This window comes from Accipiter gentilis, chromosome 4 (genome assembly GCF_929443795.1).
Source record: "Accipiter gentilis chromosome 4, bAccGen1.1, whole genome shotgun sequence".
In the NCBI taxonomy this organism is placed as follows: domain Eukaryota; kingdom Metazoa; phylum Chordata; class Aves; order Accipitriformes; family Accipitridae; genus Astur; species Astur gentilis.
In genome coordinates this window covers 17,341,119-17,359,714 of record NC_064883.1, presented here as the reverse complement: position 1 = coordinate 17,359,714, position 18,596 = coordinate 17,341,119, and the positions used below count along the sequence as shown (strand labels likewise).

The 18,596-nt window shown below is 37.5% G+C and overlaps 1 protein-coding gene across 1 annotated transcript in view; it reads right to left on the bottom strand.

Annotated features, from left to right (window-relative positions):
* THSD7A (thrombospondin type 1 domain containing 7A) overlaps positions 1–18,596 on the bottom strand; it is a 300,146-nt gene that overhangs the window by 217,221 nt on the left and 64,329 nt on the right. The window contains exon 3 of the mRNA XM_049799255.1: positions 4,966–5,495. Within this exon, the coding sequence (XP_049655212.1) occupies positions 4,966–5,125 (160 nt within the window). The 5' untranslated portion in view covers positions 5,126–5,495. The remainder of the gene's footprint in view (positions 1–4,965; positions 5,496–18,596) is intronic.

Genomic DNA, 18,596 nt, shown 5'->3' with positions numbered 1-18,596 from the left:
CCCGTAGTAACACCTTGAAACAGCAAAAACATTTGTTCATAGGCTTTTCGGGTGAAGTAGAAGGCCCTTGCGCAGCCCTCTTCCCTAGACAATGGAATGAGGAAAAATCATGTAGAGATGCTGCTGCCTGAAAAAGCTCAGAAAGAGGTAAAGGAGAGCTCTTGTGCTACAGAGCTTGCAACACACCTCTGGTCCCACTGGAAACCACTTGGCGCACTGATTTCAGTCGGGGCCTCCACCACCCCAAGAGTACATGTGATCATCCGTATGTTTCCTGTACCCATATTATCACCTTTCCTCTGATTCTTCCCTGCCTCAAATGTTGAGCAAGTTGTTATCTAAGGACCAATTCAAACATACTGAGACACAGCATAAGCATAAAAATATAGAGATACTTACATGTTCTCTTCAGGAAACAAAGCCTTTTTCTTTTTAATTTTAAAAAGTCACTGTTACCTGCAGAAAATCTATTTCAAGTTCTACCTTTGTTAAAAAGAAGGGGAAAACATCCAACTGCAATTGTTAGAAAGACCAAGTCTTGCTATCACACAATTGCAGATAGGTCAAATAATTCAGCAGAGCTATAGTGATCTATACCATCTGAGATCTGATCAATAGTCTTTAAAACAGATAATGGTAAAGGCACTGCCTCCCAGATTTTTTCCTGTGACTTTTTTTTTTCCAGAGATATCAAGCCAATGCTGCATCTTCCACTTCAAGAGTGTAATGCGCATTACTTCAAACTGTCAGAAGAAGCAATTTTACACTGTGATCGAACCTCACTGATTTTGTGCAGCTCTTCAGTAATTATATTAGTAACTGTAGGCAGGCATTACACCCAACACTGACAGCACATCACAGATCACTGTGTCGGTTGATTTAATGAAAACAAATGAAGCACAGGGTAGAAAGAAGTAAAGGAGAGTTCTGATGTGGCAAGAAATGCCTATGCTTAGTCAGTGTATAGAAATGGTATATATATGGCCTGCATCATGAAATGACAGACCAAGAAAAATATGCATCTTCTTGTTTCTAGAAGAGTGATAACTGTATGGCAGTCTTTATTTAGGAATCCACAGTCCTCACATTGTTCCCTGCAAAACTTACATCAAAATCTTAGCCAATTAGGGACAGTATAAACAAGATTATAAACTGTTCTTGAATATGGAAATTTCACTTTAAAAATAAAAGAAACTGGGCGATAACATTTAACAAAAGTTAACACAAGCAGTTTTTACTGAATTGTGGCACAGATTTATCGGGGGTTTTGTGCATATATAGAAAGAATTCAGTAAAGCTTCATAATAGTTAAGATAGAATACAAATGAAATTTAAAACATTTCAGGAACTCACAAAAGTTCAGTGTAGTAGTGTAGAACCCAAACCAAACAACTATTCATTGCACATGAAATCAGTGGACTCAGAGAAGGGCAACTACTGGTGAACAAAAGAGGTCATTCAAAAATTCTTTCAACTTCAAAAGCTCAATGCTCAGCAGTGCGTGTCCACATCAGTGGAATCACCACCCCTTAATACCACAACTTTTGTTCTCCAAGTTGCTAAAAACTGCTGTTCTCTACCTCAAATCATCAAGCAGACAGACACCATGACTCAACTCAGGGAATTTAGCTGTTTCATCACTCTGCTGTGAAGAGCCAGGTATTCTGCACAGATGGAGACTTTGCTTTAGTTTATGTTGACGAAAGCAGGTGGCTTTCCTAGCGACCACACAAAATGAATGAGCTGTGTATTTGTATCTGAAAAAAATGCATATACCAGATCTGTATGGTATGGAATGAGAATGTTTGGCGAGAAACCTAGTTTAAAGACTAGCAACTATGTTCATGTAAATGCCATTCAAAGCACTGCAGGTCCCTTAAACACACCATAATTGCAGCATAAATATGCAACAGCAAATACCCATTCTCACAAGAGATCAAAAAGTTATGAAAGCCAAAACTTCAAAGCAGTTTCAGCTGAAGAAGTAGAAATTATTTAGTGACGGCATCCATATCACAGGATGGTGGAGGTTAGAAGAGACCTCTGGAGATCATTTTGTTCAATCTTCCTGCCCAAAGCAGGTTGTTCACAACATTGTCCTTGCTGAATCAAAGATAATTAAACCCCAAAATGCTTAACCTGAGTATTACAAACACCTCAGATTTTTATGGTAGTTAGACAGCAGGATGGTAATAGACAGGAAAAGTCATGACCCCCGAGAGGTTTTCATAGCTTGGAAGTAAACAGTTGAAATTTGAATTAGAAGAATCCTCCTGCACTCCCTCCCAAAACAACAACAACAAACCCCAAACCCCATAAAACAAAATACCAACCCCACAAAAAGAAAAAAAAAAGTACAAGGAAACTGTACCAGATATCACAGTTGTTGTCTTCTAGGAGAAAGAACGCCTCAACTCAATCCTACAACCCCTGCAGATTATTGTCAAGGGCATCCTTAGGAAAACACAATGCAGTAAACCAGTATGGAAGACATGGAGTAGCATACACCAAGACATTATTTCAAAAATCTTTAGAAATAAAAACCAGACACATGCAAGTCATGAACAGCACTCACAAAAGCTGATGCCAGACTAAATTCGATACAAAAATAGCATGTTTCTCAACAAATGGACATAACAGGTCCCAAAAGGCATATAATGAAGCTGATTTCCTAGACACAGTCTTCGCCACACATTCCCCTGACCCACTTCCTTCACAGCAAGCAAAGCAAAATACCATCTGAGTTGGATGAGCTCACTACCGTTCAGTTTTATTATTGCCTCTGATACTTTAGCTGAACTTTATGCACCATATACTAGATATCCCTTCAGATCACTGACCAGCAATTCTCCCAGTTCACTTTCTAGAACCTCCCACGAAGAGGAGGGGGAAAATGGCAAAACTCAATAAACAGCTAAGAAAAAGAGTGCAAAGATTCGATTAGAAGCCAAACACAGATGCACCACCTTATCCACTGCATCTTGCCATTCATTGTTTGAAAAGTGCCACTCTGACTTGTTTTTCATCATGTGATCGTCAAATTACTGATGCTGTTATGCAAAAAAAGGTACAGTGAACATGCTTATCCTATTCCTTATTGCAGGCAAAACAGAGGAGTGAGGTCACAGAAGAAAAGCTGAAGGGAAGAGGCAGCTCTTCATCAGGCAGCGTAATTAGATCATACCTGTTCTAAACAAAAATTTCTTAAGAGCTGTCTTTGGCAGGAAGGGACAAAAGGGGGAGAAAACAAAAACCAACCCAGTTCCCTTCTAGCTGGTTTAACTGACATGACTTCAGAGCACATGTACTATAAGCAAAATAAGCAGAGTTAAGTCTGTAGCAAATTGACTGCGTATGTTTGTAAGTATTAGTTAACTGGAGTTATTATTCTTCTCAGCCTATGTTACTATTTTAACATTTTCAGATACAATCCATTAAACTGTTAAATGGAGACATAATAAAGTGCTGGAAAGTTTAGTCTACTGATGCCTAGCAACTTAGCATAAACATAAAATGCTTTATGAAAATGCTGTATTATTACTGTGGTTTTGCATAAACCTGCGCAAGTATTTTATCTCATTTTAAGTGTGTGCTGAACATTTACAAATCTCTAACGGAACTAAAAACTATGGTTTGAATTTGTCAGTGGTTCAAAAGAAAAAAAAATGGGTCACTGTCATCGTGCAACCCATCTTTCAGTCAGAAGTGAAAGTTGCAAAGGATTTTCCCTTCTTCAGATTTCTCTTTCTAGTATTATTGGAAAGCTTGTCTTCTTGTTTAAATGAATTTCCTTTTAATCTCCTCCCTGAGCTGCTGGATAGATGGAGCCTCTTAAAAAATTCAGGATATCACTGTAATTGTAAATTGATCTGCTTCTGTGGCAGAAGGCTGGGGCCCTCCATCCGGGGAAAAGACTATCTTTTCAAAGTTGTTTTTCAGACAAATGATTAATTTGCACTCTCTCTTACTACTATATAATCCTTTGATGGAAAAGCAGTTTTTAAACTAAAATGCTACTTTGGGGATTGTTTTATTCCTGGCAACATACAGGGAAGAAAGCCAACTGTCAAAGCCACCGTGAAATATTTACTGGCTTGAAATTTTTAAATTTCCTAAAGGAGACTTTGACTCTACTTACATAAGAACTAAAACTGTATTAGGCAACTAAAATGCACATATTCATCACTGCTAAAGTTCTGAATTAATGTAATATATTAATAGACACAGGAAAATTCCCCACTGATTTTTAATGCAAAGTTAAGGTTGGAACACTGTTATGACTATGCAATCTTTAAAACAGACACGTAACTCATTAGTATCAAAGTAGAGGAAATTATCTATCTAGTGTGGTGCTGAATCCACATAGCCTGTTTGCCTTTGGCTCTTTGGTTATGAGATCTGGCATCCCTTGGATTATTTCACCTAATCCATCATTAGCTTTCACGGGTCCTATATACTGTGCAACAAACCTAAATTTAACAAACCCAACTCCCCATCAATTACCATGCTGAATATATTCCCTGTCAGCACAGAGCACAAAGATTAGACATGCTGAATTACATCTTTCTTTGTGAAAAGTCAATATTTTTAGAGCACTGTTAACGTCGCTGACTCCATCTGTAACAAATGTTCCTTCCCATTGTGGACAGGCACTAATGCCCTGACCTTTGCTGTTTACATACAACACAGAGCCACTAAACAAAATGAAAAACCTCAGAAGACACCAAAAAGTACATACGAGATCCCAGTAACAGTGCCACAGAGTCACAAATGTGGGGTTTTAATTGCCACGTTTGCTTGGCTGGTGGAATCCTGGAAGATGACCTAATTTTTTATTTCCCCTATAATCCTGCAAGTAAACATTAGTAATTTAGATTTAACTTTTTCTCTCCGCACAAAAAGATTATTACTTGCAACAAAAAACACATAACGCTGCTGTTGCGTTAACATAGCATCCTTACTTACCGGTCTTCCACAGATACACCGACGAAGTTTGAAATTCACTTTGTGCACGAGCGTCCCAGATTCCCAGCAGCAGAAGCACGAGAACTCCCACGCACTGGGCTGGCGCGGCAGAAACCCCTGGACCACGGCAGAAAGCAGCGCTCCCTTCTCTCAACCCCATGCCTCCAGCAGCCTGCTGCCACCTCCAAAACCCACAGGACGACCACGAAACCTTCTTCGAATAATATTCCCCTCTTCAGAATTTCTTCACAGGGAGAAGGGGATTGGAAACCTCTCTTCCGCTGCTGTGCATGGCAGTGGAAAAGCAAAAACTGTTTAACACCAGGGAACAATAGAGTCCTTGCTCGCTCTTGCTGCTGCGGCGGCGGCGACGGCTGCTGCTGCTAGTATGGTTGCTGCTCCACGCTCTTCCATTCAGCGGTTAGTAGCAGTTTTCCATCAGCTAAAAGCAAGACAGCTGTCCGCAGGGGGCTCCAGCTGACTGAGCAGGTTATCTTGCTCTGGGAGGCAGCAGCAGTCATTTACACCAGCTGGAGAGAGTGAGAGACAGAGAGAAACAGGGATGAGTAGAAACACAAATAGCCCAGTGCTGTAATTTCGACGCAGAGAGTGACTGCAAAAGGCTGGCTTCCCAGACACGTCTCTCCCTGGAATATCCCAAATGATACATACTAAGAAGAAAAGAAGAAATCATCAGACATGCTTCAGAAACACAAGTCACACAACCAGAACAGATATGATCAGGATGATATATATTAATTAAGAGAGCATCAGACATTTCTCCTGATAATAATATGTAAGCTGCATTAACCATTTTGTAAACAACAAAAAATAAGTGATTACGCATGCATTAAATAGACAATTAAGACCTTAGAAGGGGAAAGGGAAGATAATGCAGAAAACAAGAAAAAAGAAAAACCCTACTAACTTGCACTGCATATTTATCCAATCTGTTTCAGGTAATAACATATAGCTATCTTCTGTGAGGACAGATGAATATATCTATATGATAAGGTGTATGTATGTGTAAGCACATCACCTCTGTGGTAGATGAAGTGTGCATGTAATATATAATGTAAGATAACATCCTTTTCTATCCAGCAAGTATGTACACATATATACATGCATAAATGTCAACTGCGTAATTTAAAGTAATTTGAAGATCAAGTTATCAATCATTTTTAAAACATACACTGAGTTTTACATATGAAAGTATTCAGGATACATTAGGCTGTCACGATGATACAAAAACGTGGAGAGAGACAAAGCTTTTTAAATAGGGATCTTTATCTCTCCCACGCACTACCCAGTGAACAGATGCAATAACAAGCCTAAAGATCGGGTTTCGGACACCTATAAACTGGGAAGAAAATGAGGAATTTTCAAGAAAACCGCTATCATATTCAAAAAAATTCATTAAAAATGCAAACGACTACAAAAATACACGGTAAGAATACAGCACCCAGAGTTCGAAAATGATGGAGCTATTGTTGTTTAAAGAAGAAACCTTCAGTCAACCTCTCTTGGGACGCCTGTCATTTTGCACAACCTTCCCAGACTCAGCCTTTTCACATGCATTAGATTAAAATCAGCCGTGATCAAATAATTCCCAAGTCCTTGCCTGTTTAAATATTCTGACATCAGAGCAAATTAGCAATGTTGAAGGTTGCAAATTCGTCTTTGTTTACTTTCCACTCTGTTACGCCTCTAAGAGGGAATTAAAGGCTCAGGGAGCTCTAGCACTGTGAGGCTGTGATTAAGAGAGATAAGCAAGTGTGGATTACTGTTCCTCAGCTGTTGAAAAACAGGCAACAATCAGGAGATTATAGGTTGATAAGGGATACACAGAAAGCCATGATCTTAACAAATTTATAGCATCCTGATGCAAAACTTGTACCCTCAGCTAAAGCACTTCTGGAAATACATTTTATTCACTTTGCTTCATCGTGCTGCATTCACTTTAGGAAGCATGGAAACCCCTTCAGCCTCTCCTTTGTTGGACTGGACAGAATACTGCTTTAAATCAAAATGCTTTCTGAGTTTATAGAACTACAGCAATTTCACAGGTAAATTTGGGGTTAAGTTAGTCACATGCATATTATTTTACAGGCTGCGTAGAGGGACTTGAGAATATTTGACCTAATAAAAATAATGTCGGCTTCATAATATAAAAAAATAAGACTAGGAATTTAAGGGCTTAAAAAAGTTTTAACATCAGCAGGCAATCTGTGGCAATAGCTTTATTGACTTGCACAGTTAAAATGAAACATATATAACTTACACATTCCTTTGAAAAATTAAGAGTAAAAATATTGACTTTTTAGCTGGACCTATGCACCGGGGAAAAGTCAAGTTTACAGAGTGACGAGGGGAAAAGGCACCCTTTTCAGAGTTATTAAATACAATGGCTTCTACGTAGAAATTTTATGAACGTGTAAAGAAAGCCTCTGAAAATATTTTGTACGTGACTCAGATCATCCGGAAACACCATCAGGGAACAGATCATCCATGTAGCTGGCACAATGAATCAAAGTGGTTTTTGACAGCAGAACAAAGCAGTATCGTGAGAGAGAGTGAGCACACATACACAAACACTCAAATATTTTCTTATCTTTATGCAACTATAGGACCACATACTTTTAAAACTTCACTAAAATAGAGATTATTAAAATAAAATAATTTCACACTACTTTTTATGGTTGTACCATTTTTTCTGTCAAAAGTCAATGAACTGTGAAAGAATAATTTCACTTTTTTTTTTTTTTGGTAAGAAGCTATGATGCATTTAAAACTGTTCAGAAATATGTCAAAGAGACAGAACGGAGGGAATATTTATTATACAAATGTATTTGTGTGTCTGGAAAAAAAATAAGGATTCCTGAAGAGCTCGTTTTGGCAAACACTAGATCACTTCTGCAGCACATACACTCATCTTCTATTAATCAGGGCAGGGAAAGGCCAGTGAAACTACAGGCCAAAGAGTACGCTGATGCCTGTAGACAGAGACACCCACACCAACCTAACTGCAGGAGTTAAACTTCAGACCCAAGAGGCTATATATCCTGATTGCAGGCTCCAGCTGCTATCAGCATGCCTCACCTGGAGAGTTGCTATTAGCCTTTTCCACCCCGGTGTATCCAATGCGCTCTTACCCTATTCCTACTTGCTACAGTGAACGTGGGACCTCCCTCCCAGTTAACAGTGCAACTATTATTTCCAGCCCACGCTGGCAACCCATACATACCTATATACTTACCTAATCCATACCTAATGATCATAATTTATCAGTTGCTTATGGCTTAGACATTCTCAAAGAAATGGTTAAGTAATTCTGAGAAGAAACCTCTAGACAAAGCATAGAAATAAACTACCGTCGACATTAGCATCTGTGTCACTAACATAATGGTGTCAGTGCTGTACCTTGGAGGACCAGCATATCGGTCTCAGTAGACTTATTCGGATACATGCATTCATTTGAGGCACAGCAGCTATGTGGACTCTGTAAACTGCTTGCACAAGTGATTGACAAAATAGCACCCTTTTGTTTTCTAGAAAAAATATGACTAACCTCAAAGACCTTTACGAAAATGAGGTAGAGTTGGCCATGAAATATTGGAATTACTTTGTTCATGTTTCCTAGCATTAAACAGGTAGAGGATGACAAAACAAACCTGCAGTACCTTTCGTTTAGCAGAAAAAGAAATTAGAACAATATATAAATTTCTTAGCCACTGGGTATGAAATACTGCCTACCAAACCAAATCATCCTGCTGGTATGCCTTTGCTAGCAGGCAGTCCCACAGTAGCACCCTTCTCTGTTTATGAAATGCCATGAATAAAAGCTTCAGGATCACATCATCTTCTATCCTGACTATGTTGTAGTTCTACACACAGTAAAGTCAAAGAGTGTGCAGAGAGTACAACCTATATATGGCACATTTGCTTCTACAGCCAACAATACTCAGTGAAGAGGTGTGCGCAGCATGACTTTTGTCCACCTTCAGTCTGGTTAAGCCAGAAATCTTTAGAGAAGCTCCAGTCCTCTCTTCTAGATCTATAGATGATGGTTTACAAACTACAACTGTAGCCCACTAAACTATCTGTGCTGCATGAGTACTAGAATACCACAAAAATCACCCAAATTCTAAAGAATGAAAAATGTTTTCTTTCTTGTGTAGAAAATTCAAAGTCCTCCTCATCTGAATGCTGCTCATTTTGATTTATTGCCAAGGCTTTTTCCCTTCACTTAGGTACAAAAATGACAAGTGCTGCCAAAGACGAGTAAGTCGACTACTGCCTGAAAAGAGCTCTAGTTATAATGAATTTCTAAGAGCCAATATCCATTGGATAATACAGTAGCACATATTTCTGAAATGCACTCTAAATTTGTAACATACTGATCTGGTTCAGTCACCATTATTCGGATGCCCTTGGATATATATTCCCTGTACAGGATGCAGTGGTATGGTTGCACCCCTAACTTTTAGAGAACTTAGGAAGGTGTGGTATGTTCCCTTACATGTACGTTTGTCTTGCAAGATCTATGATCTAAATAACCCACATAACAGCTCAAAAAAGCGTTTGTACTCTTTATTCCCTGACATAAACTCATGGGCCAAAACTTTTAGCTCTGCATTTTGCGAGAGCATGATTTTCCTGCATATAATTTACTACAGATGCAAGGATTCTGTTGGGATGGGACTTGCAAGAATTGTATTAGATTTTGAGAACTTCAGGCTGGAATAAGCTGTACAGGGCTCTTTTAGGCTTTGCTGCAGAGCATTGAGCACTCCTCACCACACTCAGTAATGGTCTATTATTTTTCTTCATATCAATGCTAGGGACCCTGGTCAGGGGAGCCACGAGAATTATCCTAAACATCACCAATCTGAAAAAAAAATTCATGTGTTGCAGTATACTTTGTCTCTCAAAATCTGGCAACTCCATTCCTTAAGTCCAAAATTAAATATGCTGTACAAAACTTGCAGCTGGAAAGTTATTCTTCAGGGATCCTAAACATATGGCCTCTAGGTGTCACACTCGACCATGTCATAATACACTATTTACGGATTTTTCTTATTCTTTCATAGTAGGTAGAAGAGGTCAAGAGACCTCGATTTTATCCTTTCAAGGAGTTATATTATGTCACATCCTCTTTTCAAACTTGTAATTAAAAAAAAAGAAAACCACATAACAACAAAAAAAAAAAACCTCCAGCAATTTTCTGCCTCTCTCATACAAGTAGTACAATTATTTAATTATTTTTTGGTTTGCCAGAGTAACTGGTTTTGCAAACATTAGAAGTATCACGATGCCTGTTTGTTAAATTTATATCATTCTTTTGGATCATGGATTTGGAGGACAAGTCAGGAACTTGAGTTATGTGTGTGAGCTGTGCAGAAGTAAGAAAGTACTACATATAAAAATCCCTAGAATATGTTAATAATGTATATCTGAACTCTTCAGCATTTCTCGATTACTTTGAAAATCTTTGCAACAAGAAAAATTGATTTTTTGGAACACGAATAAAGATTCTACTTGCATGAATGCATGAGCAGCAAACATCTAGTCATCTAGTTCTGACTTTACAAATGCTTTCCTTTTAGTAAGGTAGGTTAGTAATTCTTGGACAGATTTCTCTTTTTTAGTTTTGGGGGTATTTTTGCTTATTTAATTATATTGGGGGTGTGGTGCGTGTTTCTTTGGGTTTTAATCTAGTTTAAATCTAGAAGTTTTCTTAGCCATTCTTTCACTGGTAAGGGGTGGGGTTTTTTCAGTTGCAAAAAAGTTAATTTATCCTTTTTTGGTATTTTTGGTTGAGTGTTTTCATTTTTTGTGGATTTTTTTTTTTTTTTTAATCTGTACTTCTGTATTTCAGTAGTTCTCTCAGTTTGGTTTAACATCTGGCTGTTGCATTTTTTGTAGATCCTTTTGGTAGATAACAATCAACATCCCCAGCATGAAACATTCACGAAAATAAAGTATTCTTTGTAAGAAGGGCACTTTGACGTACCACCAGGAGGTATATCAAGAACTGCTTGCTGGAAGATAAATCTAGAGGAACTCAAGAAGAAATCAATAAATTCATCAAGAAAGCCACCTAGCTTTGGATCAAGCTACCTGGTGAAACAGCGTATTTGCCGTTTTTGTCTGTCTTCCAGAAAAATGTTAGTTTTGACTTGATGATACATTTCAACCAAGGAAAGGCTACTGGGCTAAATAGAGCAATATCTGTGTGAAACATAGCAGCCCAAGAACTGCAGAGGGTCAGATTAAATCAGCCAATTCTACCTTCTGGCTTTACACTCTCTGAATGAACATTGTCCTTTCTGCCCAGATTACATTGGCTTCAACAGCTGACCGCATGAAGCAGAACCTTTCCAAAGATCAGAATCAGCTGCAAAAGTGTCTGTGATAGCTCCCTGTCAGGAAGTGTCATCTCTATCGCAGATTCAGGCTCTCAGTCTTTTCTCTTCAATTCAGGGATCTGTTTAGTAGCCTCTGGTGGAACTTGCTGTATAGCGGGTAAATACAGTACGCGTTTTTCATTGGAAGGCCACAGCACTGATACACCAGCTTGCTCAAAGAGATTTTGAGCATGTTCACATATTCAGAAGCAGATGGACTAAGTCCTTGTATTTGAAATTTCTCTTGCAGAGACTATATGTACAGCAAAATGCTAATCACACACAAAATTCACAAGCAAAATACTAATTACCATTCCGGTTTGTAGTGAGGTATGCATCACTACTCTGACTCTCTCAATTACACTTTTCAGTTTCTTAAGACTGGCAAATTTGCAGTTTCATAGTAACTTTATAGATAAAGCCAAAGACAAGAAAGAGAAAAATACATAAAAATGATCTCCATTCTGGTCCCAGTCATTTCAATGAAGAAGAGACACAATCATTATTTTTTGTTTTAATAAAAAAGGAAAAAAACATGTGCATGAGTAAAGCAGTGAATTTTTCACTTAAAAGCTTTTGGTAACCTCTACTTTGGGGAAGAAACTTGAACTTTGCTTCTTTTGGGAGCGATCAGTGCGTTATTCTCATCATAACTTCCAAAAAGAAGTCCACGCACAATTAGAACCTCTTGTGGAATTGTGGCACCTGTATACACTTGCTTACAGAGTGCTGAGGGGGAAAAAAACTAGGATTGGGTATAAAAGTGAGACTGGAACATAAAGCTAGCCTCTAAGTCACTAGGATAGAAAGCTTGGGAAAGAGTAAGTAATAGGAAGAGCTACGAAAACAGACTGAAATCAGGATAAGAAACCTAAGTGGAGAAGAAAATACTGTGAGGAAGTAGTGACAACCAGAATCTGTGTGTGTGTGCTATTTACTGTTTATTCTTTTAACACATTTGGCATGGATCTACAACTTATATACCTATGTAATTAAGACTGCACAAATGGAGCTTGTTTAACTTTAGTTACCTCACCTTCAGAAAGTCCAATACAGACTTCACTAATGGAGAAAACAAACCAACCCAGGTGACTATAATTGCCAGTAGAACCAGTTTTCTATCACTAAGCCCATTACACTAGATTTTCCGACAGAAATGCAAAAGGCAGGATGTTAATGGGACTTTCCAAGCCCCTATGCCTAACACGAACTTATGCTGAAAATAAGTAAGTTTATGCAGACAACATGCTTACTGGAGAAAAATAACAGTTAAAACTAATAGTTGTAAATGCAAGTAAGTAGAACAATTCACAGGACCTGAAAAGCAGGCAGGGAGATTTCAAAGACACAATGGAGAGGTAAGTACTGGAATCCCTGGCAAGGGGAACAGAAAGAGAATGGAATAAACAAAGAAAATCAGTGCCTGTTATTGCCTTTGAAAATCCTCTCCAGGGAGAGCTTAGTAATTTGCACATACCAAATCACCTTTAAACAAAAGCCACCTTCAGTCAATTTTAAACCTCCTCCTTATTAAAATCCTATCGATTGATCATTCATCTAAATGTCTGACAAGCCAATTTCCATTTTCAAGGAGGGAAATGTTAGTCTCCTTTTCAAGCCATAAATCACTCAAACATTCTGTTATCAATTCTCAAATTAGTTAAGTAATACAAATTAATAAGAAAATTAAACAAGGCTGCTTTCTTTAGCAAGTTGTTGTTTCACTGGAGGTTTTCAACTTAACCAATACATTTAATGATTTCCAGAAAAAAATTGGCTCAGTAGTAGTGACAAACGCAATATAGCTGGAAATAGCTTTTAATGATTTGTTAACTTCTTTAGAGTCCTAACTTAGCTGGCCAAAAGTATAGCTCTGTGTTTTGTGCTGACTTCAACAGATCAATAAACAAGAAGAGTGTAACTTCAAGAAACTGATTAAAGGGTCTCACATCATTCTGACATGGGGTAAAATGAGGTGAGATTTAAACCATATTAAGTTAATGAACAAGGTTCAACTGTGATTTGCTAACTAACCAAGCCCTACAATAGAACTACATTATATCATTAATAATCATATTTTGCAGAATCTTAGGTTATAATTAAGCTTGCAGCACAGAAGGTAATATCTGAAAATAACTCCTTTGCTCTCTAATTTTACATGAAAGATTCACAAGTGTGTTTCACCTGTCATACTTTCATTATATGGTAGTTGCTTTAACCAGGGGGTGGAAGGGAAATCTGTTCCTACTGATCAATCTTCCTATTGAAAATTATGGGTCACTTTCATTGAAGTCAACTCTGTAGCAATCTACAATGTGAAAACTAAATCTGAATAAGGTAGGCAACCAAATTAATTAATTCTAAGCCTGTATTAATGAAAGCATGATATAATTTCAAACCACATGGACAACTAGTTCCAAAACACTGAGTTGTGTTAAGAAAACCTCCCATTCTCCTAAGTGCTGACTTTTCTTCCTCCTCTGCTGTTGCAGCACCATCCTCTCTTACACCCCATTGCACCAATATTTTTGTGGCAAAAAGAAAGCAAGTAGCCAAATCTATGCACTGAGATAGGTGACATCACAAGCACATATAAATTGATTTTCTGCATACAGATCACAATGCACTTAACACATCCTGTGTGCTGCTGAAAAATCTTCTCTAAATTATCAGCATTAGCATTAAAATTAGAGCCTCACTAAGGGGATCAAACCAAGCTTAAGGTGATGTGACACTTTCAGGACAGGAAAAAATTTCATTAAATTGACACCATTGTTCTTCCCTATGGTGACAAAAGACATTACTGCCAGTTTTCTCCAATTGCTATTATACTTGTGTATCTGAAAATGAGAGAAAAAGCTTTCCAATTAAGTGTTAGTGGCAGCTCTGGTACTTCCACAAGTCTTTCCCATGAGACTCAAAACTAACCTTGGTCTAAATAACTGACAGTTGCATCTATATACTCTCTGCAGAATATATGACAACTTACTTCAAGGTACTGCTCGCTGAAGGAAGAAACAGTATGGAGGAAATTAAAAGAAGGAGTTTTCTCAGTGATTGCACTATTATTGAAATAGTATAGAAACTTGCAAAGCAGTTGTCTCTAGATCAGCATTGAGTTCAGTTACCATCCAGCTAGATGAGTGGAGCATAATTTCCCTGGGACAAAGAAATTCAATCTACACATATAAAGTGGGGTGGGGAGCACTAAAAAAAAATGAAGCATGACTTTGAAACTACAACAGCAATGTCTGAATGGCACTGAGTTCAGGTAAAGAGACGAACTTGTTCTAACAGTGCAAAAAAAGGCATGTCATGCATAAAGCAGAAGTCAGACTTTACATAAGAACCTGTTTCCTAGATGTATCAATAGGTTAAAAAATTATTTATATTTTCATCTTAATGCTTTTTCAATATACCTATTGGATCTATCACTTATAAAAAAAAATCAACACAATTTATGTCAGTTTTAATTTTCTTTGTACCCATATATAAAAGTACAAAACCAAGTAATTTGGAATTTCATATGAAGAAAGATGAAGGAAAAAAAATATATTCTGCTTCCTCCCAGAGTGACTAGAAAAACCATTATAAGCAACCTGCTTTGGAGAACTTGGAGGATAACTGCATGTTAATTCCCCATATCATTTCAGCTCTTCCTACAGATATACAGTCATAACCATAACATATGTAGTAGTTCACCCGTACCTTATTGTAGCACATGCACAGGAGGAGTTTAAATATTATATGGTCTTTGAACACATCTTAAATACTGAAACTTGCTGAATAGCAGGGCACATTATACCTCACTTAGGCTCAAGTAGGGTACAATTCAATAAATTAACCTCCTGTAAAGTTACAGGGTTGCCATAGCAAAGTATTACACTGATAGGATTCAGAAAAGGACTTCCTTCATTATGTCAAACACTTTAAACAAGCATATACCTACACCACATCCCCTCTCTCTGTCAATAACTGGTTGACTGGCAGCCAACAAAATACTTGCCTGATTGCCAACCTTGTGAATCAGATTTTTCTTAATGTAAAACTTAACTATACTGAGTTATTTGACTACAGTGATATTGAGTTATTTGACTACAATGATTTCTAATAAAAATTGTTCTTGATTTGGGTATAGGCAGTTTGGCAGGGCTTCTTCTAAGCTCCCAAGATTTAATTTTAATTTCTGAAGGGACTGGTGAAGTGCATTAAGGGGTCCCAGCCTCTGTTAGAGTCAAGACGTCTGACTTCGTGTCCTGAGTTTTCTAGGTGCATACATAGCTTTGACAAAAGGAAGAACCACATATCTTGGGTCTTTGGAGGAAAGGAAGAAAATCAGTCTCTCTGATATGTATGCAAAAAGAAAATTGCTATTGTCTTTGTCCAGGACAGAACTTCTTATTGCCACCAAGCATTAGGAAAGTTTAAAGGAAATCATCTGTTACAGAAAAGATTTTATGTAGTGCTTTCTTTGTAAGCAATACTACAAAAGAAAAATAATTAAAATAAGAGTAGGGAATGGCATTTTTGTTGCATTCACATCTTCAGAATGTAATTCAGAAACCCAGTCTCATTTTCTTCCCTATTTAAAAAAAGTGCAGGAATTTTCTTTCTGTGTTTCATATTCTCTTTCATATTCCCATCCTTATGTTAACCTACAATTTCAAGTAGTCATCTTCAGATGATATCATAATGAAACAATCCCAAATTAGTTTCTTTGGATTTGTATAATGGAATACAGAAGATTATATTCATTTGATTTCAGAATGGACCATTAGCCACTGTATTCTTGAACCATTAAAAGAAAGAATTTGAAATCAAACAATAAATAAACCTAATGCATACCTCTAAGCAGAAAGTAATTAAAATAGATAGTAAACATTTGCTTTATTGTTTGTTTTTCCCCCTAAATTATGATTTTTGCAACAGTTCTTTAAATGGCTTTCACTTTAACTGCATTGCAAAAATGAGATCATATTCATTGTATGCTCATTAACTCAACTGATGGTGTTTTAATTCCTACAACATACAAAGTCTGATGTTCTTTTTGCAATTTGACATAGCTAGTGTGTGTTGAGAATAATTAGCTTCACTATGGCAGAACAAATTATTTCTTTGCAAAGCACACACACTGCTTTTTAACAAAGATTATTGGTAAACTTTCAAGATATTTCTTGTCTTACAGGAAAGCAACTATTTCATTTTTAATTAACTTTTCTATACCCTGATTTCCCTAATGAACTAATAATCCACATTCTGTCTGATGGTAAATACTTACAACAGATCTAAAAGAAGATGAGAAGGGACACTTAGCACAAGTGTCATGTCTACTATACCAAAACACTCTGGCATTATTATAAACAGTAAATGCAGTTTAAAACACTAAGGGTTAATCAGAAAGGCAACAGCATGGAATTTCATTACAAATTATTAAACTATGATGATTTTTTGGCTAAGACTTCCCATAAAAAGCCAAACACCACACCTATAGTTTGGCAAACATATTATCTTAGCATATGTAGGTATCATGTAAACAAAGTCAAACAGTTACACTCTCACACAAAATTATTCTAGTCATCTATTTTCAGAATTACAACATAGTACCCATGATGTGACCTCTAGAAACAAGCACTTATGTAAAAATGTTACAAACTTCAGTACAGGCCATGGATCAACAAGTGACAGGGGAAGAACGCCTGAAAGGTCTGTAAAGGTGCATCCCAATACCATTGTGGGCTGATTTGACTGGCAGTCTGTGGCTGTCCGGCTAACCCCCCCACACACTAATAGAGATGGTGTGGGCACATTGGTTACACAGAGGTCCAATGCCTTGCAGAAGCAGAGTGCCCAAGGTGGGCATGGTGCAGGCTGTCACCCGTCTTTTGCCCAAAGCCTGACACTGGGACTGGTCAGAGTCTGCATCCTCCCCCTGCCTCAGCTCAGCTGTGCCAAACCACTGCAGTGCTAACTGGGACATGTGTCGGTTAACTTTGAAGACGTGTATGTGTGTGTTTGCATGTGTGAGAAGCTTTCCCTGACACAGCCCATCCTTCCTTGCTTGGTCTACTAATAAACTGAGAACAGCACCACATTGTATAGTATTCAACTCCCCCTCTCCCCATCACAACATAGTCAGAATCTTCTCCCAAAAAGCCATTATTTTATGTTCTCCATAATAAAAATAACATTTAGACCTTACTGTATTCCCTAAAAGCCTAAAGCAAGAAAACTAATCCTACAGTCAAAGAACAACCACCAGAATATGTCTCTTATTCCTTACACACACACACACACCCCCTATGATACTTAAGGTGGTTTTGCAGAAGTAGTACCATTAATCTCTTACTGTGGTAACAGAAAAGTGTAGGCTCCATGAGTTAGACATAGTCATTGGATTCTAGGTCAATCACACCTCCTTGAATATCACTCAGATGGAAGGAGACAGTTACTGTGATCCTCAAAAAACCATGCAATGTTAATATTGCATCTGGAAATAATAATTAGGAAGAATTTTGTTTTCTGACTGATATGTGAATATCATCATTATGGGATACAACAGTAATCCTAGCTTATTCCCATAAAATTTCAAATTACTTTGTCAAGAACAAGAGAAACAAACTCCATCAGAACTATATATAGAACTTAATAGAGCCTTCAAATCTTCTAGATAAAGGAACAGATACACCAGCCTGAGTTAAGGCCATTAGGTAAACTGATAAATAGTTGTTAATGTTGAGTTTGATAAAGGAACAGAAACACCAGCCTGAGTTAAGGCCATTAGGTAAACTGATAAATAGTTGTTAATGTTGAGTTTAAACCACTCCTACATAAAACTACCAAACCAAATTTCACTTTTCTATAACACTCTAACATTCTACATATACCAGACGGAAAGTTAGCAACAAACTGAACAAAACAAAAACCAACCAAGCAAACAAAACCCACAAAACACAACAACCACCAAACTGAACCAAAAAAAAAATGAACCAAAAAAACCAACCACAAAAAAAACCCTAAACCACCCAAAACAACAAAAAAACTTGAACCCAACCCAACCCAACCCAAAAAGCACCAAAACCCCAGAACCACCCACAATATAATCTTGTAATAAACGCAATGATTTACAGAAGACTACAGCTCAAATACCCTGAGTTAGCCTTCCGCAGCAGGTGCAATAGCATCTCACAACGTTGAGACGAATTCTAAACGTCAGCACCTTGGACA